A 23,883-nucleotide genomic window follows, 5' to 3' on the forward strand; every position below is an offset into this window, starting at 1 on the left:
CAAGGTGTATCGCGGCATCGTGGAGGAGCGAGGACTTACCGAGGCCTTGCTGTCGGCCCACCAGGACGTCAGCGCCCACCATGCAGCCCATGCCCAGGAGACACACGCCCACACCCACAAAGTGCAGCACTTTATACCTGACTAACAGGAAGAACCATGACAGCAGCAACACCACAGGGATCACGAAGCAGTCCAGCAGCTGTGGAATACATTGAAAATCTGTTTCAGTAAAAATCTAAAATATTTAGAAATATCCCATGTTCATACAAAATAACTCATTCAAAATAACTAAAAGAATAAGCATTTTTTAATTCTAATTCAATTATAGAAAATAGAACGACATAGATAGACAGAACAACAGGTGATAGAACGACAAATAGATGAAACAATACGTGATAGATAGATAGATAGATAGATAGATAGATAGATAGATAGATAGATAGATAGATAGATAGATAGATAGATAGATAGATAGATAGATAGATAGATAGATAGATAGATAGATAGATAGATAGATAGAATTTTTAAATTCAAATTAAGTTTTAGAAAATAAAACGACAGATAGATAAACAGACCAATAGGTCACAGAACGATAGATAGAATGATAGATTTACCATACAGAAACTCAATTCAACTCGAAAACTTAAAGGATGTATTCAATGTATTATTATTATTTTTCTATGCTGATTGATAACCTTCGCCAGAAACCTCCTTGGATGGAAGTGTGGCATCTCTGAACTCATTTAAATAGCTCTCTGCTGTGATGTTGCAGTGCTCACTGGGCTTATTTGAGTTAACTGATCCCATTCCAGAGTCCTCTAACCTGTTCATATTCCTCTAGTGAGGTACTGAAAAGTTTAGAGAAAATACATTTTTCATAAGGCGTCAATGACTGAAGGACACACAAGAGATATAATGAGGTCATCAAATTTATACAACGCCTCCATTTATGCACCAAAATCAGAGACATTTGTTAAAACGCCACAATTTTTGGCTCAGCTCATAAAATGAAAAAAAGAAAAGGAGAGAAAGAAGAGAAAATATAAGCAGAATTAGTCAAGATATTTGCATTCTGGACCTCAGCCAACACCATGACCATCTATAACAAGTAATCATCTACCCTTAATGGGCAAATTTTTTAAAGAGCTGTTCCATCGCATGGTTCGGCATGACTGCTTATTAATATTGATGAGCCGTTGTGTAACCTCATTACTGTCTATATAAATTTTTTTAAATACGCTCGTTGTGAACCACAGAGGAAACGGCACGCAAAAGTTTGGGAGGTAGGAAGCATCTCTTCACACGGAGAAGAGCGAAACGATGCCCTCCAGTGTGGGATGAGCAGCAACCCGACTGACCTCATCAAACAAGCTATCGTGTTAGACTAGAAACGTGAAAATGTTTCCTGCTCATTTAGAGATGAAAATGCAATGCTTCTTTTAAAGCCTCTGGCTTGTTTATCAGTTTTGTTTCTATTTCTGTTTTTGACTTCATTTGATTCCTATTATACACAATTTAACACGTTTACTCTACAATATACTAATATCCTATTACTCTTACTAGGTTATTGAAAATTTACTTTGAGAACCACAAACCATAATACTACAAGTTAATACTGAAAATTATTTTTATTTTTTTTATTAACAGGATCTCAGTCCTGTAAGATTTAGAATATTTTAATACTGTAGTAGATAAATGGATAGGACTCTTTCTGTTACATTGATACGCCAATAGGTGGCGACAAGCGACCTAATGAGTACGGTGGCCGAGAGAGCTCAATGCGCAACACAAACAAATAGCTACCCAAAAGAAACGCTCTGCAAATACTCAAAACACAACAACATACAGAAATGCGCAAGTAGCACAAACCACAACAAAATTAAAATTAACAGTATGTTTTTGTTTTGAGTATTTGCAGCATGTTTCTTTATTGAGTTCTGAGTAGCCTATTTGCAGTGCATGTGTTGTCAAATTCTTAATTTGCAGGTGTGTTTTTCTATTTGCATGTATTTTTTCATTTGCAGCGCATTGAGCTCTCTCGGCCAACATAAATGAGTGAATGACTGAATTGTTCATTATATCGAACGATGATTCAAAACTAAATGAAAGCAAATCGTTAATTCAAACACTGAATCACTCAGGAACGAAACACCAATGAAGCAACACTAACAGAGCTAAAACAGACAAAGTAGCGGCTTCTATAATTTGCTCAATACTTCTCAGAAGCTCTGTGTGACGTCAAATTAGTAACACTTTTGAAACAGCAATGAACGCACACACCGCATCTTTATTGTTGTTTTCTCCTTATTTACACTCGTGGTCAGAATTGTTGGTACCCTTGGTAAATATGAACAAAGAAAACTGTGAAAATTAATCTGCATTGTTGATCCTTTTGATCTTTTATTGGTATTTGATAGAATCCATGATGCCATGTGTCTAAACAAGATGCCCAGAACCTCCAGCAGAAATATAGGCCCACAACATTAAAAATACAGCAGAATATTTCATTGTACGCATGGGGTACTTTTTATCCCTGTGTTCACCAAACCCATCTTGAGTGTTTGCTGCTAAAAAGCTCATTTTTTAATTTCATCTGACCATAGAAGCCAGTCCCATTTGAAGTTCCAGTCGTGTCTGATAACTGAATATGCTGGAGTTTTTTTTTGTATGAGTTAGGAGAATTTTTCTTGAAACCCTCCCAAACAACATGTGGTGATGTAGGGGCTGTTTGACAAGGTTTTCTGACCCCGAGACCCTACTATTTTCTGCAATTCTCCAGCTGTGGTCCTTGGAGAGTCTTTAGCCACTCAAGTTCTCCTCCTCACCATGCATTAGGACGATATAGATACACGTCCTCTTCCAGTCAGATTCATAACATTTTCTGTTGATTGGAAATTCTTAATTATTGCCCTGATGGTGGAAATGGACATTTTCACTGCTCTAGCTCTTTTCTTAAAGCCACTTCACTAATTTGTGAAGCTCAATTATCTTTTGCTGCACATCATAAATATATTCTTTGGTTTTTCTCATTGTGATGGATGATTAAGGGAATTTGGACTTTGTTTTCCCTCCATGGCTGGATAATTTCATGATCATAATCCCCCTGGAGTGCTCAAAATTGTAAATATGAATGGGAATATACTTCAGAGATATTTTACTTATAAGAGTTTCTAGGGGTACCAATAATTGCGTCCAATGTGTATTTGAGAAAAACATTTATTTAATTATGAGATTTTGCCCCATTTTCAATTGCTTTAGTTCAGTGAAAGGCTAGATTTTTGTGATTTTTTAAAAAAAGATCAAAAGGATTAATAATGCAGGTTTATTTTTAGAGCCTTCTTTGATCATATTTACCAAGGGTACCAACAATTCTGACCACATGTGTAAAGAAGTGCCAGCTGTTGAATAAAATAAATATATTTCTTAATACATTATCCATTCACCACACTCACTTATTTTATTTTCATTTCTCATTTCTAATTTGCACATACTTGACCTGTACATACATAGTTGTCTATATTATATATTGTGTTTTTGCTGCTTTGTACATTGCCTATTTGGTTATTTGTTGTTATTCTTTTATTATCTGTGTTCTGTCCTGTTGCTGTCTTTCTGTTGCTCTGTGGAGCTTCTGTCACTACAACAAATTCCTTGTATGTGTAAACATACTTGGCCAATAAAGCTCATTCTGATTCAGATTCTCATTCTATTTAATATAACTTTATTAAAATGAACATATTATAAACAACAGCAACAGGAAATGTAAGCTTAGATTGCACAAATGCCTATGGTATTTGGGAGGAAACTATATGCTACTGTGGTCATTTTTTGCAAAGCTATCTCAGTAGTAGCTTCTACTTTTCTGGTCAACTTTGAAAGTTTGTTTTGAGCACTTAATGTTACCGGTCTCCTTGTGATGGATAACTAATGCTGTAAACGTCCTCACTGGTACTCGCTTTGGATAAAATAGTCTGTTATATTAATAAATGCATCTAACACAGAACAAAAATCAAGCAGGTGGTTTTAGTTCATTAGAGTGTGTTATAATGAGTGTCAATGCTGGAATCTAAATCTAAATGTTTTGCTGTTTGTCATCAGTGTAGATCCTGTTATAAATCTGCCAGAGTTCCTCACTTATCTATTGCTCATCTGCACACGGTGCTCCATTCCAAACAAATGTTGCTCATTATCATTCAATGATATACAGCTGCAATTTTGGTCTATTTTAATAAAACACTGAACCCAGGAGACTTTGCATGGAAGGAAAAGTTTACTTCTAACAAACAATCTTAGACACAACCAAATTTAATGAAATATGTCACATTCATAAACTGACTAATATTATTATAAAAAATATTACATAAAAAATTGTCAATTTAACATTCATTTAGGATGATTCCTTCTAAAAAAAAATAAAAAAAATAATAATTATAAAAAATTATGGAAAAAAATGAAAACATTTAAATCAAACTCTCTGATCTGTATAAATTCTGTGTGGAGACACTTTCTGCTGGTGCTATAGAAGCTTGTTTCCTTCACGGGATTAAAAAATAAAGAATAAGAATAAGAAAAAAAGGTAATTGTGAATTTATCGCAAAATTCAGGTGTTTCTCGCAATTGTGAGTTTATATCTTGCAAATTGCGAAGAAAAGACAGAATTGTGAGATATAAACTCACAATTGTGAAAAACCTAAAAATTTTATATTATGAATGCAGAATTATGAGAGAAAAAAGTGAATTGTGAGATAAAAAAAACGTCTTTTTTTTTTTTTTTTATCCTGTGGCATAAACCAAAAAACTGAATTGCAATATGTCAAAATTCTGAGAAAAGTCAACAGAAGTGCCAGCTATTCATTGTGGGAAAAAAGGCAGAATTGTGAGACATAATCTCAGAATAGTGAGAAAAGGCAGAATTGTGAGATAAATTCAACTTTTGTATTTTTTCATCCTGTGGCAGAAACAAGCTTCCATAGCTTTCTCATCTAACACCACCTGACTTTCTAAAACAAAGTGTTGCCCATCTACAGTATTTATATTAAAGTTGGTTGCACAGCAATGCAGTGGAGATCATTAGGAAGTCTGGTGGCATGCTTCGGGGTTTCTGTTTTTGATTGACCTGCAGGAGCGTCTGGTTCCACTGTCTGATCAGACGCTGCAATCTCCAGTGGCTCTAGCGGTATAAACTTTATGATGGTGAGAGTCTAATTCTCTTTTGTGCTGGGTAGGGAACACAGAGACAGATAACGCTTTAAAGTCGTGTGCACAGGTTATGCTGTGCAGGCAACAGAGAAGTGCTGAACTCGCGGTACCTGCTGATTGGTCACAGTGGGCACGTTCAAAAAATAAGACTTGAAAACAAATCAGTGCATGTGTGCAGGGACGTCATGCACCTATTATTTTGAGGCAGTTCTGGCTCACTGGATGCCCTAGGCGAGATAAAACATGACCTAAACAACTTGGTAGTTCAATATATATGTGTAAGGCATGTTAGTAAAGTTGCCTGCAAGAGGATAAAATTCAGATTCTGAGCTAATATACTGTATTATTGTGTTTAATGGACTAAGCTAAGATGCAACTTGACAGCCAGTGATCATACAGTTTCAGTGTATAGATAAGAGCAGCTTTGATATTTCCATAATAACTCTGTTTCACAGAAAAACAGTCATATTTGAAATTCACAATGATTACACTGTTTATTTGCATGCATTGTCTCCCCCAATTTATTAAAGAAATGTTGCGAACAAGCATTTAAAAAATACTTAATTGCAATTCTTGTGTCTAATTAAACTTGATTGTGCGTGATTTGTGAATAAAAACCTGGAAGACCACATGCAAAAGCTTAGCAATTGTTTAGCGAACTTGCCTCTATATATTATAGAAGGACACATAAATATATGATGATAAATCACATTTTATTTACATGCATTGACTGCTTTTTTTTGCAAATTACCAGGGAAAAAAGTATGCAAATTACTAAGCTGAAATACTTGCATCTGGATTGTTGCAGGTTTGTGGACTGAAAACATCATGTGAAAAAGCATCGGCTCATTGTAAAAACATACATTAACCCACATTTTTTGCAAAACTCCAAATATGCACCAATAGATATAATTTACTACTGTTTCCAGCTGAAATTAACACTGTTGGCAGTAAACGCCAATAACTTTTACTTGTTTTCACACAAATTGTAACAAGGGCAGAAAATATAACAATTTCTTTGAAAATGCTATGTTACGACCTCAGAACAATTTAGTGCATAATTTGTTAACAAATAAATTTTGATGTTTGCATAACCAGCTTTATATATATAGCTTTTCTGGCATAGTAAACTTGCTCGATAACTCACCCGGTACATTATTGCACTTGCAATACAGAGTACTCAGAGTCAGGTAAATGAGCTCAAAGACTTTAGAAACAATCTAAAATGTCATGGTTGCTTAAGCAAATTAATCTCATGTTTGCTTCTGTTAAAGGAACACTCCACTTTTTTTTAAAATAGGCTCATTTTACAACTCCCCTAGAGTTAAACAGTTGAGTTTTACTGTTTTTGAATCCATTCAGCCGATATCCGGGTCTGGCGGTAGCACTTTTAGCTTAGCTTATTTTAGCATAGATCATTGAATTGAATTAGACCATTAGCATCTCACTCAAAAATGACCAAAGAGTTTCGATAATTTTCCTATTTAAAGCTTCTGTAGTTAGATTTTGTACTAAGACTGACGGAAAATGAAAAGTTTCTATACTGATATGGCTAGGAACTATACTCTCATTCCGGTGAACTTTGCTAAGTTACCATGGGTGCAGCAGGCGCAAAGATATTATGCAGCGCCTGAACGTAATCCCCAGCTAGGTAACTAGTTATGATATAGCTGGGGACTACTTTCAGGCGCTGTGTAATATCATTGCGCCTGTTGCACTCATGGTATGGCAGCAAAGTTCCTTGACACACCGGAATGAGAGAATAGTTCCTAACTATATCAGCCTAGAAAATCGCAACTTTTAATTTTCCGTCAGTCTTCGTACAACGCCAGACCTGGAGATCAGCTGAATGGATTCGAAAACGGTAAAACTCAACTGTTTAACTCTAGGGGAATTGTAAAATGAGCCTATTTTCAAAAAAAGTGGAGTGTTCCTTTAACACTATGGTAAGGTTTAATGTAGAATAATATAAAGTATGTTATTTTTAAACACACAACAACCAGCATAATAAAACATTGCTGGATTCATGTTTCGGATAAAACTGAAATTACTTTTCGCTACACTTTCTGGACATTTCACTTTGAAAGTGTTGCGAAACATGAAAGAAGCAACTTAATATAATTTTCCATAAATGTTTTATTTAATAAAGTGACATAGATTATAATAAAATTTCAAATTTAAAGCAAATGATCCAAGACCAAATTTAGCCATGTATTGATACTTATTTTTACAAACAATCATCATGAACGTTAATTATCAAAGACACTGCAAATAGGGCTTTGCACATTTTTTTACAAGTTGCAATCAATACCCACAAAAATCTGAGGGTGCATGATACATTTGTAGTGTTTGTTTGTGTGTTTTTGGGGCCTATAAAATCGAACAGCATCTGTATTCACCTGTAGTCATGTGCTATCATAATGCTATGGGATCTTATCACAAATAAATCAATAAGAACACCACACAGTCTTGTTTTAAGATGTGTACTCTTTTGTGCACATTATAAAATCCTTATTGATCAGAGCTGATCCTCTCAGTTTCGCCTGCAGATCTGATAAAAGCCTGCTTGAATGTCCCTTTTAATGCCTAATGGTAGGGTAGGCTAGGCTAATATATTCCTGGATGCCAGCACGTTCTCTAACAAATAGTTGATGACAGTCTTTGCATCAACAAGGGCGCTTGTAATGACCAACGGTGATGGCAATAGAAGAGTGAGAAGTGAAAAAAATCTATCCTTTTCTCTGCTGGAATCTCAAATAATCATTGAGACCTCCTCTGGCCAATAATCAAACACCATTAGCAGTGACATGAATAAGGCTCTTTCAGCACTAACAGCACTGTAATGAAGATTAAATGACAAGCGCAATGTGAAGCAAACAGCCGAGATTTAACCGCCGATCGGACAGACCCAATAAAAGCCTCAAGCCACTGCGCTTTTGCTTCTTAGGACATTGGCTGTTTGAAAATCTGTCTTTTCTTTCCTCCACAACGCACAAACACAGACTCGTAAACATATTCATATACCTGAACGCTGGTCAGTGTGGTGTACTGGTAGGCTTTGATGACCAGGTAATTGGCCTCTATATCAATCAATCCCAGAATCATGTACTTCCACCATCTTCTTTTCAGTATTGCCAGCAGATTCTCTTCTCCTGTGGGAAAACATGAAGGTACACAGAGAATTCACTTATTAAGACAGTCTCCTGTGGTATAATCCATTTTACTCGATCCATACAAACGTATATGTACAAACTGTTTGGGAAAACGATCAAACGGCTGAAGTGGTTTGAAGTCAAGCAGGGTGAAGCCATGCTATTAAAATCATCCAAGTTGTTTAATGCCGTTTAAACGAGCAGAACATAATCCTGGATCAACCTTCTTTTGCTTCTCATTCCTATAAACCTTGACCTCAGATTTTAGGGTTAGATTAGATTAGGGTACTATATAATAAATCAAATACTACTCCAAAACAAATTCCTAATTTTTGTATACACTACTGTTTTTGGGAAGAAATTCTGTTATTCAGCAAGGATGCATTCAACTGATCAAAAGTGACAGTAAAGATGTTTATCATTTTAAAATATGTTTATATGAAATAATACTCTTTTGAACTTTTTATTCATCAAGGAATCCTGAAAAATGTGATATACTTTGCATGAACGCACTAAGCAGCACAACTGTTTTCAACAAGAGTAGCAAATCAGCATATTAGAAGGATTACATATATGAATTAGATATCGATATTTCTGAAGGATCATGTGACACTGAAGACTGGAGTAATGATGCTGAAAATCACATATCACAGATATAAATTACATTTTAAAATATTTTAAAATTCAAAATTGTTGTTTTAAATAATACAGTATTTTTACTGTATTTTTAATCACATAATTGCAGCCTTGGTTAAATTATAAGAAAGGTTCAAATAAAGTTGTTTTGTCATTTTCCAAGAAACTATAGAAATCAAAAACAGGTCTATAGATTTGTCTACCGATCTGGTGAATAAATAAAATGCAACAGCCATGTTTTCTTTCTGCACAGAGAGTAATCTCTTGACACAGCAAAGCTGCTCTTGAAATAAATATTGGATCATAACAGCAGAAGTACTGCAGGTAAAAAGCAAGACGAGTAGAATTTAAGAACAAAAGTCTTTGCAGACATTCTAACTTAGTTTCCCCATTATGTGTATTATTTCAGATGAAGGCAAGTGAAAAATGTGATCAACTTTATTTTGCAGATATAGCCATGATGACACTTGACTCTCCTTCTTACTTGTTTTGATTTTCTAACTGAACACCGTCTCTCTGCAGTGAACAAACTTATTCTTGACATATTCTACAAACTTTTAATGGATGATGGATTGGATTTTTGTGAGCCCTTATAAGTTAATTGATTCATTAGGCCTTTTCAACATGTCAAACTCTCAGGGTATTGTGCTTGAAAAAAGCACTGGCTCCTCCAAGCAGCAGACCAAGAATCAGAAAATAAAGATAATTGCTCTAATCTAATCGAACACAAAACAAATGCTTTGTTCCTGCAACTTCCACGGTCTTAAATGTAATTAGGACATGAGCATTGAGGACAACTGGCAAAGTCAAGAGAACATCAGCAGACCAAAAAAAGAAAGATTATTGAATGAACTGCTTGTAGAGCAGAAGAATATAAAGGCAAACGTATGTCAGTGTTAGCTTTCATCTGTGTGCTGTGACTGTAAAAACTATACCGTATGTTAAGAAGTGAACAATTTAATCAATTTTCTACTGAGAGAGCCACTGTGTGACAGACACTGGTACAAGAAATGAGTGTAATTAAAGAGAAGAATGGATTGTACAAAGTCATGATCTATCCAATATCCATTAACTGCTTTCAGTCACTAAACTTGATTATTAATAATCAAAATCAGTAGATCTCAAACAACCTATACAGGCAAGGTGACCTGAAATATATTTAGACTCGGGGAATAAAATAAATAAATAAATAAAATAAATGTGTGACTGTTAAATATGTGTATTTTATGTGTGACTGTTAAATGGCTCCAAAGAATAAAATGAATGAAAAATGACATGCGAGTCTCATAAGAAAAGGTGAAATGAGATGTTACAGACAAGGGTAGATCTAATCCAATGCCAATGACAATCAAATCCTGCAGATGTCAAATCCTTTCACAAACATGTAAAGAGAAAGCATGTCTCCCCAAAGGTAATCAAACATTTTAATATAGATTACAGTAACCGGAGACCATAATAACATTTGCAGATGCCTCTCACTGGGGTTAGATTTGACGCAAAAAAGTAATTTAAATCTGCATCATCTGAAAACAACAGAGAATAAAAGCACTGGAAATGTGATAGAAGCAGCAGGTAAGATCTAAAATCTCTCAGAAGAGAGAGCATATATGCACAGAAGTTGTGGCTGATACAATGCAATTATTATAAAATATTAGTATGATTTAGTATATCAATTATATGTTTTAGTTACACAAGAATATCATGTAAGCATACTTTCGATCTGTGTGACATTTTAAAATAAAATAATTTTTTGTCCCTTTGAATGACAAATGGAGATATTGTGCAGAGAGTTCATGCTGCTTTTTATACACAACTGAACAAAATTCACAGGAAAAAAAATCGTAATGGTTTCAAATGACGTGGACAAAAATTATGTCGGAGTACTTGCTATCTGTCCCTTTCAGCTTTATAGAGTTATATGACACTGAACCGTTCTCCATAAGGCATATCATTTTGCTTTTGAATCATATCTATTCCCACTTAACGCGATGACCACAGGCAGCAGCTGTGACAGAGATGTCATCATAGTGCTTGTTAAAGGGACTGACTGCGGAGAGTGTGCTGGTCGAACAAGGAAGGGAAAATTACTCTTAAAGACGGGTCATTCTGAGAGACCATATAATAATCCCATTCCCGGAGAGCACTGACAAATCCCACTGTGTTACCAGAGTTTCTAAAGATAGATCTCTCGACAAACGACTCTTCCTCGCACTGGCAGTGCGGAGCCCCTCAAAGTTGCGAATGAGACTGGCTGCTGGTTGGTCTCAGATTTTCAGAAAAAGAGATTTTTTAGACAGTATAGACCATGACATACTCATAGATCGATTACAAAACTATACTGGTATTCAAGGGCAGGCTTTAAGATGGTTTAGATCCTACCTGTCCGATCGCTACCACTTTGTTCATTTAAATGGGGAGTCATCTCAATTATCACCAGTAAAGTATGGAGTACCACAAGGATCTGTCCTAGGTCCTCTGCTATTTTCAATATACATGTTGCCTCTTGGTAATATTATTAGAAAATACGGGATTAGTTTTCATTGTTATGCTGATGATACTCAACTATATATCTCAACAAAACCAGATGAAACTTCTAAACTATCTAAGCTAAAAGATTGTGTAAAAAATGTAAAAGATTGGATGACCAACAATTTCCTCCTATTAAATTCAGTTATACTACGGGGCCGTTGAATGCTTGAATCTGATTGGCTGACGAACGTTCTGAGGTGTGCAATTATTTTCAGGGAAACGCACGGCGAACGTAGTTCCAGGCAGCTTTCTTGACCGCATTACAGTTCCATATCACTTCGCATCGTTGTCAGCGCTGCCCTGACGATTTTATCAGTTAGCCTAGTGTAGCAACTTAAAGGCTACACATGACATTTCTCACTAGCGAGGTAATAACAGCGCTGCATCTTAAAGCAGACTTACAGTTTAGAGACGGTGCTTCAGAACACTGTTGAGGGACACACAGAGGTAGCCTAATTCATACAAGCTCTCTCTCTCTCTCTCTCTCTCTCTCTCTGTTTCTCTTTCTCTGTGTCTCTGTCTCTCTCGCTCTCTTTCTAATAACTTCATTATTAACTGCATTAGTCTGCTATCAACGGCTCAAGCCTCCATTGCCAGCTTTAAAATGACGTTTTGGAACTAGCAAAAGAGTCGTTGGATGAGATGCGGAAGAAATAATCCTACTCACAATAGCGATTTAAGTAGAAAAACCGGACGAATCCCTTGAAATATATAATCTGATCGATGTCTTGAGGTGTGGCAACCGTAGTATAAGCGGAATAATTGACTCCGGACCGTTGAATTATTAGAAAAATAATGCACACCCGAGGTGTAACGGCCACGACGCACCACCTCGGGTGTGCATTATTTTTCTAATAATTCAACGGCCCGTCGTCAATTATTCCTTACATAAGACAGAGATATTACTTACTGGACCAAAAAACAGTACACAGAATCTCTTGGATTACAATTTACAACTAGACGGATGTACTTTTACGTCCTCTAAAGTAAAAAATCTGGGTGTTATATTAGACAGCAACTTGTCCTTTGAAAATCATATTTCCCATGTTACAAAAACAGCATTCTTCCATCTTAGAAACATTGCCAAGCTTCGAAACATTCTACCTGTTTCTGATGCAGAAAAGCTAGTTCATGCTTTCATGACCTCTAGCCTGGACTATTGTAATGCACTGCTAGGTGGTTGTCCTGCATCGTCAATAAACAAGCTACACATAGTCCAAAATGCAGCGGCTAGAGTTCTTACCAGGTCAAGAAAATATGATCATATTACCCCAATTTTACAGTCTCTGCACTGGCTACCTATTAAGTTTCGTATCATTTACAAAATATTATTACTTGCCTATAAGGCCCTAAATGGTTTAGCTCCTGCGTACCTAACTTGTCTTCTACCACGCTACAATCCAACCCGCTCCCTAAGGTTGCAAAACTATGGACTTTTGGTAGTACCTAGGATAGCAAAGTCCACTAAAGGAGGTAGAGCTTTTTCACATTTGGCTCCTAAACTTTGGAATAGCCTTCCTGATAACCTTCGAGGTTCAGACACACTCTCTCTGTTTAAATCTACATTAAAGACACATTTCTTTAGCCAAGCATTCACATAATGCATCTTATAATCTTGTACTGCAGTTATATCTGATCAAATGTACATTATTATTATTCTTTAGCTTGGGTTGAACAAATCATTTTTGCTTAGATGGAACAGCAGCTACGCTAATTATGTCTCTATTTGTTTCTCTGTTTCTGCCACGGGATGTAACAAGGAATTACAGAAGCTTCAATCTGGATCCAACCCTTAAATGATCTGAGACGACCGAACACCTGAGAAAAGATAATGCCAACCCCTCAGAGGACCTCAGCAGATGCCAATGCTCAGACAACATACAGAATTACCAAATTTTGCCATAAGTTAAATATATTAAGGTTCTGCAATATATAAATATATTGTGGAAACTTAATTTCCTGTAGAGCTGCTTTGTAACGATTTGTATCGTTACAAGCGCTATACAAATAAACTTGTACTTGAACTTGAACTTAGTCCCCCTTCTGACCGTCCACATGTTCTATTGCTGTGAAATCCCTACTTTTATAATGCAAACCCAGTAGTAACTTTTATAATGTTGGTAATATTTCAAAATGAACTCTTACTGGACTGAAGCACCTAAGGTTTACTTGATAATCCATACATAATTTTTTGAAATGAAGTTTTATTTTGCTCTTCTTCATGTTTCAGAGTGCATTCAAGGTATACATTTTATCGATCAGTGTGTTGTTCGCTAGGAATCAAACCCATGGCCTTGGTATTAACAACTGCATAGACTCACTCCAACAAAACCTCCAAACAACTGCATTGAATATGTGTGTGTGTGGCCGTGAATGGCTTATTCACACTCAACACCATCCGAGGAGGATACATGCACACCCCATCATCGTGTGGACACAGTTTATTGATTATCTGTCCATGGGGGGGACCAGGATAGAGTCGAGGCGCTGTAGCAATGCAAACAATAAATCTCTTCCCTCACTCCTGCCAGCTCAACACTTCTAATCTGTGTCAGTAAGAAGGAGTGGATACAGCTGGCCTCTAAACAGCCAATAAAGAAGCTTTCAGGGGTAATCATCAGCGCAGAGGACAAAGCACTGACCTCACACATTACCCAGCAATCCTTGCACTCGATTTTGCAGAAGATAATGAAGACAGCGTGATGGATATGCTGCAAACTGACTGCAAACACAAAGCGGAGGCCTCCTCCTAAACTACAATTTCAAAAGTATTTCAACAGGGCATTGAAATGCATCTGAAGGCCCTAATGCAGATGGAATCACAGAATCCAGTAATAAAAATGGAATTTACAGTATAACATGGAATGTCACAGAATTTAGCAAAATACTGATCAACAAATAAAAAGTAGGGATGTAAACGTAATCGAATTGTGATATGGACTAGTGTCTGTGAATATTAAACTGCAAAAAGACTGATATTCTATATTTCATTTTCTACACACACTCAATTATTAAGGAATATAACAGTTTTTATTTTAACAGTAAACCACTGTTGTTCAGCACTTGGACAAAAATGAAATGAATAGTTCAATTCTCATTTGATTACATTTTAAAAAGGTAATTAAATTTTTTATGATTTATGTCTTCATTTGATTACCGTTTTGATAATAAATTTATATTAAATCATAAATCCAGAAAAATTAAAAGAGACAAAACAGAATTTCTGATTTAAAAAAAGAATCTTTATTGTAAAACATGTTATAAATTATTAAACAAGTTTTATGAATGCAATTTATTAGATATGCTTTCTGATTACAAAAATTTAGTAAAACCAATAAAATGGAATACAGAAAAACATTATTATTATAACACAGAATTTTGGAAAAAATAAAACAGAATTTCAACCATTAAAATATAATCCAGAAAAAAATAAAAAATTTGAAAAAAAATGGAATTCTGTAAAAAAATAAAATGCATTTTATAGGGTCCTAAACATGTAATTTTTGCTAAACTTTTAGCCTAATAAATTATTGTAGAATTGTATAAGTTTGTAAAAACTTAAACGATTTTGTGAAAGATTACAATCAATTAGACATGCTTTTTCATTACTTGATTTTAGAATTTAAACATTTTAATTTTACCATACCAAAACAAAACGAAATTTGAGAAACAATGAAAATAGATACGTAAGTTACACTAGGAAACATTTGAAACAAAAAATCCTCACATAGCAAATGCTGTATGTTAACAGTCTGAATTATGTGAACTCGCTCCAGCAAAATCATTACCATTCATTTCCATCATGCATCATAATTGGCTGAAGTTGATTCATTTTGAGATGCAAAACCCCTCTAAAACCTGATCCCAAGTTGTTTTCAAATCAAATGGATGAGACAAGCTGTGAAAAGATAAGACTGACTGATTTTGCTGTTGCAATCCACCAGGAAATCAAGCTCCGAAACAAATATAATTGTGCCCTAATATCAGCGATTCAAAAGTTTCCTGATGCCAGCTCTCTAGATGTGTGTAGACGGCAGCATAAAAACAAATCGCAGTGGCATAAAATCAATATCAGGGCTATCACATCAAAATGATTAATTAGCTTATTCAATGCAGCTCTGCAGGGGAGAGTAACAATTGTTTGTTGTACAAAAAGTTGTACAAGCTTGTAATGTAACCCATCAGAAGCTGTCTTAGCTTAAAGGTGGGGTATGTCATTTTTCAAAAACACTTTAGAAAAATTAGTCGGGGCCGAGTACAAAAACAAACTTGTAGCCAATCAGCAGTAAGGGGTGTGTTTACTCATGATATGGAGGAGAGAGCGTTCAGTGAACAGCTGAGCCGAGCGACAGAAAGATAGAGATGGCGGATTAAAAAAACAAAAGAGGAAAATATCTGTGAACGATAAGGAAAGAGGTAGGACCCGTGTAAATATCGGATCAGCTTTCCAGCGCTGGAGAGAACTCAAGGAGCGGAAGGCCTGCAATCGGACGCTGAGGTTGCTTTGTTTCTTCTCGATAGGTGAGTAACACCGTGTCTACACCAGACGCACCGCACCACAACAGCTAAAGTCTGCCTACACTGGACGCGATAAATAGAACACGGCAGCAGTTTGCTGTCGGAGATTTGTTGCGCCGCGCAGCATCCAGTGTAGACAGCATCACTGATTATAATGATTTCTATTCACTGATTATAATGATTTCTAAAGTAACATTGGTTTTGCTTTGTTTCACAGAACTAATCGTTGCCTGGGTTGCATAGGCTACGTATTTGTGGGGCGGAGCTATCAAAAAAGGGGCAAGACCCTTTTGGGGTAGAGGCGTGTTTGTTTTGGTGATTTCAAATATCAACATTGGCTACCATAAATCGCTTACCCCACCTTTAACAAAACACCCATGAAGTCCAGGAGACTACAGACGATTTAGTCAATATGTCTTCATGTCATATTTAGTCTATATTACGTTTAATGAAACTGTATACAGACAATGTATATAAATAAACAAATACCCATCAGGCAATGCAACATTTTGTCACTGAAATAGTTTGAGGGAGGCATTTAGGACAGCACTAAACTTTGAGGTATGAACAAAGCCAAAGCTGTTAAAAAACAAGTGCAGTTTTCACACAATTTCCTACCACTTCCCTCACAGCGACTGTTTTCAGCGTCTTCTTTTTGTGAATATAACAGTTATTGCCATGCACTCATTTCTCTTTGCTAGCGTCCATTTGGCAGCCATGGCGCAGTGCTGACAGATTGGTAAGAAGAATTCTGGCATGCAATTGCATTTGTTTTCTATTCCTGATAGGAATCTCTCCTTCATGATAGGAGAGAGAGCCATATGCTGGGCAGACACTGTCCTGCTGGAACAACAGCTATTCTGACTCCGTTTGCTTCCTCGCATGGGCAGACAGGCTATTCTCATACACTAATGCTTCTCCCATGCTTTGGGAGGCTATTCTTTCATTTTTATCTTTCAAAATCAGCGAACTTGATACTAATGCAGCTTACTTGATACAGTACGCTATCAAAAGGTCATTTATACAATGAAATCAGTGTCTGAACACCTCACAAAACTATATCTGAAACAAACAGATGCATTAGAAAACACTATTCTTTTAAAATACAAAAGAAATACCAGCTGCGATCAAAAATTATAGCGCTTGTTCATTTTCAAAGGTTCCTCAAAGATTACAGTTAGATAAAAATATTTTCATTACTTCAAATAAATTACCAAAAATATAATATAATATAATTTAATTTCAGCTAGGCAACATTTATCATTATTTAGTTTAACTTGATATATTAAAGTAACTAATTATTTTAATAGATTAACTGAAATAAAATAAAAATTATAAATACATTTATTTTATTTATTATTATTTATTAACATTTATTATTTAAAATAACAGAAATAAAATTATTTTTATTTTATCTGGTTGCCATGGCAATTATTATTTTTTATTTAGTTTAATTTAACTTTAAAATAACTCATACTTGAAATAAATGAACTAAAATAAAAATTAGATTTATTTTATTTCAGCTAAATAAAATACATGTTGCCAAGGCATCATTTATCATTTTATTTAGTTTAGCTTGATGTATTAAAATAACTCAAACTAAAAATTAAAAACAATTAATAACTAATTAATTAATCATAATATTAAATTAATAAATAGACATAAAAAACAAATAGAAATGACAAAAACATAACTAAACTAAAATTAAAATAAAAACAGAAAATATAAAAATATAAATAAATTCAAAATATCTCAATGATACCAAACTAACACTGCCTCAGAGGTTTGGCTGGCATAAGCCATCGAAATGTTTCTAAATTTATTAAAAGTTAAGACAAGGTGTATTTAATATTGGCTCTGATCAGCGGACTGCAGTGTTCTGGAATTGCCATAATATGCATCAGGCTTAATAACGCACAGCAGAGCAAAATGCTGTCGCTTGAAACGTTTCTGTCAGCCATCAGCATTAGCATCGAGTAATTAATAACTGCCTGGCCGCATTAGTACAGGAAACCACATTATGTCTCCACCGGTAAAAAGTGATGCAGTTTTGACTAGAAAAGAGAGAAAGAAAGACTGATTTCCCGCCATAGTCCTTCTCCAGTTCTGCAGCGCCGTGGTTTAAATCCAATTTGAACGGAGCACGAGGGTCACGACTGCTACAAGCTACACAGAAGAGGTGAGCAGAGATGATGGGAAGGGAAGGAAATGAGAAAAGCAAGTTTCACTTTACCGAGGCTATTGTAAGATGACAGCTTCTACGCTGACTGTAGAAGATGAGCATCATTGTTTGGCCGGAGCTCATGGACACGGGCTGCCTGACAGGCAGCTGCTCTTGTTGCCCTCTCGTTACCCTGAAAGCTCACGTTCCCTGCCTGCTTTCTGTAGCGTGTGGTCTTGTTTACCGAGGCTGCAAACACAACTCTTTGGTCACTGGAGTAGAACAAAGAGACTGCGCCAATTTGGCAGGAGCCGCCGACGGCTCACTCAGAGCGGCGTGCTTGAAATAATGAGTTTGTACGCAGCCTTCGCGTGCAATGTTCGCATGCTTCAAAATATGGTTCAGCAATGCCTGTCAATTAAAATGATGCATTATGGGTGGAAAAAGAGCTATGAAAAAAGTTACTATGACAAAAACTTCACCCATTAAACCCTAAATGTTACCATCTACCTAGCAATGCCCTAGTAACCACTCAGCATACACTAGCAACATCAAGCCCGGTGTTGTGCTGAATTCTGACCCCCGCCAGATTATTACGCAAGGTAGGTTTAGGGTTAGGTGTGGGGGGAGGGGTTAGGATTAGGGGTGGGGTTAGGATTAGGCAATCAGGTAGCGATTTCAACAAGGGGGGTACTAATTTGGCAGGGAGGTGGACGACGGGAAAAATAATTAGATATGTTAGACTTTTTTGTTGATGTTGTGAAGCATCGCAAACGCAGCATCGATTGTTGTCCACTATGGGCCAGATTTACTAAACAGGGCAAATTAGTGTTAGAGCGTAATTCCATAAATGCACCAATGGGAAATTCGGTGGGTGATTTAATAGGGTTGCACGATTAATCGAATGCGATTGTCATGCGCATCTTGTCAGTAAAGCTGGTGTTCTGATGATTTGTGCTCCCCTGTCAGATTTTGCTATCTCCATTAAATCATTTAATCATTTATAACTGTAATCATTTATATCAACTAAACTAGTCCAAACCTTTTCTAAGCAAAGGGTAATGTATCAGCCAGACATGTCCATCTGACTGTACATATGATTACTTACCAATTAAATGGACATAAAATCTTGCATTGTCATGGAAGTATTCTATTTCAAATGACAAATACAGAGTTTAGCAGCATTTTAGCAGCAAATATTTGCTTGATTAACCAATCTGAATCATGTACTCTGTAATATTTATATTATAAAAGTATGAAAGCTCCTGGCGATTCCAGCACAGCAAACATTTTCATCCAAAATCATTTATGGTCCTGTTTAGCCTTCAAAAAATGACTCATCCATTAATGATCCTAAAGGAGCTTATAAAAACAACCTGATTTATGTATATAAAGAGTGTGTTAGTCAGGGAATCACATGTGATCTGTTATAAATAGACTGTGAGTTGGCATATTTCTCAGCTCAGAACACGACGCTTTCCCATTTCTATTCTTAGCCTGCTGAAAGTGTGCCAGAAAACATTGTGTCAAAGCTTGTGCTGGGACACGAGGCTCAACATGAAATCAATTAGGAAATAAAACCGGAGCACGACACCTTTAATCTGACTTGCCATCTAGACGTGAAGTGAAAAGGCTGAGAAATATGAAACGTATAATTACTACATCAACATTAAGACAGGGCTTATAATGCACTCCTATGTTTCAATTAGAACTATAAAATAAACAAAAGAACGAGTATTTGTCCACATTTGCTTAGTTCAGTCAATGCAAGTGGATATTCTAAGTTTACTTCAGAGAAAAATGTGACAAAAGTAAAATATGATGCATTTATGCTTTTATTAAATAAAATATAAGATAATAATTGATCAATATAAAATAATATAAAAAATATAACTTATATAAATAAATGCAAGCAAAGGCAGGGCTCCTTTTTCTTTAAAAAAAAAAAAAAAACAGCAATCTGATTGACATATTTCTGAATAGAAACAGGCTAGTAGAAAAAAACTTCAAATAACCTTTTTCTGCTAGTCTCTCATAAAAAAGGTATGTTCCAATGGGCTTATCATCAGATTACCTCACGTTATGTTTCCATTTGACAGTGTTTTATTAAACTGCACAGAAACCTGGAGGAGCCGCCCTTACCTTGCCTGACTGCGAGTGTAGTGGTGTAGACCAGGAACAGCAGGATGTAGTTGAGAAAGCTCTGGAACACCGGGGTGTTGGCGTGGTAATCGTCCGCCAGGTATTTGCTGGTCAGGCCAATCCCACAGATGAGCAGTGATAAGACCTGGCCGAGGGCCAGCGTGAGGAGAAGTTCCCTGTGAACAGAAATCCCGGAGTCATTTGCATATCTCACAGATCCAAAGAAAAACTGTACTGTACTGTGTGACCTTAACCATGACAGAAGGACACATTAAAGGAATAGTTCAGCCAAAAACTAAACACTGAAAATTTGACTCACCCTCAGGCCATCCAAGATGTAGATTTGGAGAAATTTAGCATTATGTCACTTGCTCACCAATGGATGCTCTGCAGTGAATGGGTGCCGTCAGAATGAGAGTCCAAACAGCTGATAAAAACATCACAATAATCCACACCATTCCAGTTCATTAATTAATGCCTTATGAAGTGAAAAACCATGTGTTTGTAAACCGCCAAAACGTTATGTAATCCATTATAACACTTCCTCCAGTGAAAAGGTCCATCCCATGTTGTCCTCTCACATCAAAATCCACTGACATATTTGTTTTTTCTTGTGAACAGCGCTTGATCTATTTCTCTCCTGAAACAGGTGAGATTATTTAGTTCACAAAGAAAAAACAATATTATATATAGAGGACTCACATTTTAGCTAGAAACAATAGTTTGAAGCTAAAAATATCTTAATGATATAGTTTCTCACTTCACAAGACATTAACTGATGGACTGGAGTCGTGTGGATTATTGTGATGTTTTTATCATCTGTTTGGACGGCACCCATTCACTGCAGAAGATCCACCGGTGAGCAAAATCTGTTCTGATGAAAAACAAACTCGTCTACATCTTGGTTGGCCTGGGGGTTAATACATTTTCAGCAAATAATCATTTCTGAATATACTATTCCTTTAAAAGTAGAGAAAAGGGACCCAAGGATAAATCTTAACAACCTTGGAGAAAAATTTGTTTGTAGAATAGTGGTTCTTGATCCTGCTCATAAAAAGTGTCTGATTTGTGACAGATGAATTGTGAAATGTCCTGTAAGAATTTAATTGGACATACACAACCTCTTATGTCAACAACAAATGATAGAGAAAGTGTTTTCTCCTTTCTTTAAAAGTTGATAAGCACGTTTATTTTGCAAATATATGAGATTACATTCCCCTTTGTTTCATAAACATGTGTTGTGTGCAATTTGAGATAAAAATACTGTAAGAAAAAAGTGTGAACAAAGAGAAAGGTGCTAAAACTATGAAGACACAATATGTATCTCTGTGAGAAGCTATCATGCAAAAGCTACCAAGCAAGGAGAAGACACACTTTTCTTTGTTTAAATGCTTCCGGTCACTTCTTTTTTGAAGCACATTAAAAATTTCAATCAACAGATTGGTCTTTACAGAGTGGTTCCTATGATGTGATTGTCTGTGTTGGGGAGAGAATAAATAAAAGTAGCAATGCAAATAACCTTAACTACATTTTAAAAATAATTTTTAATGTTTGTATTGAAAAAAAAGCTAAATTACTATGGTAAAAAAAAATTCAAAGCATTTATTTGAACAAAAATACAGCAAAAAGATAAATATTCTGTCACTATATATCTATAATGACTGTTTTCTAAAAGATTTTTTAATATATTTTAAAATGTATTTCTTAATTCCTGAAATGTAGTTATATTAGCATATCAGTAAGAATTATATTAATTTTAACAGGACAAGACCGCTTCATACAGTAAAATTCTGTCAAATGTATGATTTTTCAAAGTAAAATGTTTGAATACCATATAATTTGTTTAAAATCAAACAAAAATGTAAATAAATGTCAAATATATAATAAATATATCACATTTTGTTATATACAGAAATATGTTTTTAGCTAAATATTTAGCTTTTGATGTTCAAAATTATACGATGGGTTAATCATATTAATAAAAAAATACTGTCCCTCTAAATCAAGGGGTGGGGAACGTTGATTCTGGAGGGCCACTCTCCTGCAGAGTTTAGCTCCAACACTGAAAAACCCTGGAAACAAATACCTAACTGCATCCTGAAGACCTTGATTAGCTGCTTCAGGTGTTTTTGATTAGGGTTGGAGCTAAACTCTGCAGGGACCTCCAGGATCAACGTTCCCCACCCCTGCTCTAAATAATGTAATTAGCTGCTTTTTTGTTAGTAGTTTGAAGTGTATCTAATTTTTTTTTCCCCAGAAAATGATTTAGAGATTGGCTGTACTTGAAATATTTAGTAGATTAGCTTTGCAAGTTTCAAAGTAACTTTCCAACATTGTCGACCTCCCATCAAGCAAGCCTTTCAAGAGCTGTTCGCCACATCCTTCCCCTCGGATTTATGTGATGATAAAATCACACCAGCTGTCATGGTGATAAACAAACCAGCTTCCCGTAATTCATCAAGACAATTTGTCAGATTTGCCATTTTCTGGATGGTGCCAGATGGTTAGTTACAGGTGGTGGTTGGTTAGTGGGAACAACTAGTGGAATCTAATACGATAGGGCATGTTTTTTTGTAGGTGCAGTGTGTATGTGTGTGTGTGTGTGTGTGTGTGTGTGTGTGTGTGTGTGTGTGTGTATGTGTGTGCACCTGGTATTCATCACGTCCTGGGGACCAAATGTCCCCACAAGGATAGTAATACCAGTAAATCTTAATCTTGTGGGGACATTTTTTGGTCCCCATGAGGAAACAAGCTTATAAATCATACAGCATAAAGTTTTTTGAAAATCTAAAAATGCAGCATGTTTCCTGTGAGGGCTAAGTTTAGGTGTAGGGTTGGTGTAGGGCAATAGCACATACAGATTGTACAGTATAAAAACCATTACGCCTATGGGATGTCCCCATAAAACATGGAAACCCAACATGTGTGTGTGTGTGTGTGTGTGTGACCGTCCAATTGGCAGGATCAGAGCTCTGAGGAGAACGCGGGAAATGCAGGCGTGTGGAACCGGGTGAGGGAATGAACTGTCAATCAACTGGGCTTAAATGCAGGGGACTTGCCTTCTCTTCAAAAACCCCATCCAGCTCCCCAGTGAACACAGCGCATACAAAAACAGCCAGTGCTCGCCGCACACACATGAGTAACGAATGAGGCACACACACACGTTAGTTCCAGAGACAACATGCGGGAAGATGAAAGAGGAGCCGCGTTATCAAAAAACATGTGCTGCATTGGTACACCGTCAAAGACAAGGTGGAAAAGAAAATGGGACAAAAAAAAAAACGTAATGTGTTTGTCCTACCTTTCATGAAAATCCTCTTAGTCTAGTGCAACAGAGATAATAAAATGAATGTTACGCTTTAGTAGGTAATTGAAAAGTGGATTAGAAGTGACCTAAAACATATAAGTTGCTATATTTACAAGAATTCAGAAACGTTTGTAATGCATTTCAATGCTATATGTGTATGTAAATTTTAAACAAATTATATTATATTCATACTTTTATCCTTTTTAACATTAATTTTAACAATACATTAATGTAAAATA

General features: G+C 35.9%; 1 protein-coding gene across 1 annotated transcript in view; it reads right to left on the minus strand.

The window, feature by feature from the left end:
• LOC306843896 (solute carrier family 35 member F1-like) overlaps positions 1-23,883 on the minus strand; it is an 86,820-nt gene that overhangs the window by 26,968 nt on the left and 35,969 nt on the right. Inside the window, exons 2-4 of the mRNA XM_079375602.1 lie at positions 20,338-20,513; positions 8,224-8,351; positions 40-199 (exon numbers count right to left, since the gene is read on the minus strand). Of these exons, the coding sequence (XP_079231728.1) occupies positions 40-199; positions 8,224-8,351; positions 20,338-20,513 (464 nt within the window). The remainder of the gene's footprint in view (positions 1-39; positions 200-8,223; positions 8,352-20,337; positions 20,514-23,883) is intronic.

This window comes from Barbus barbus, assembly GCF_936440315.1.
Source record: "Barbus barbus genome assembly, chromosome: 24".
NCBI classification, from domain to species: Eukaryota; Metazoa; Chordata; class Actinopteri; order Cypriniformes; family Cyprinidae; genus Barbus; species Barbus barbus.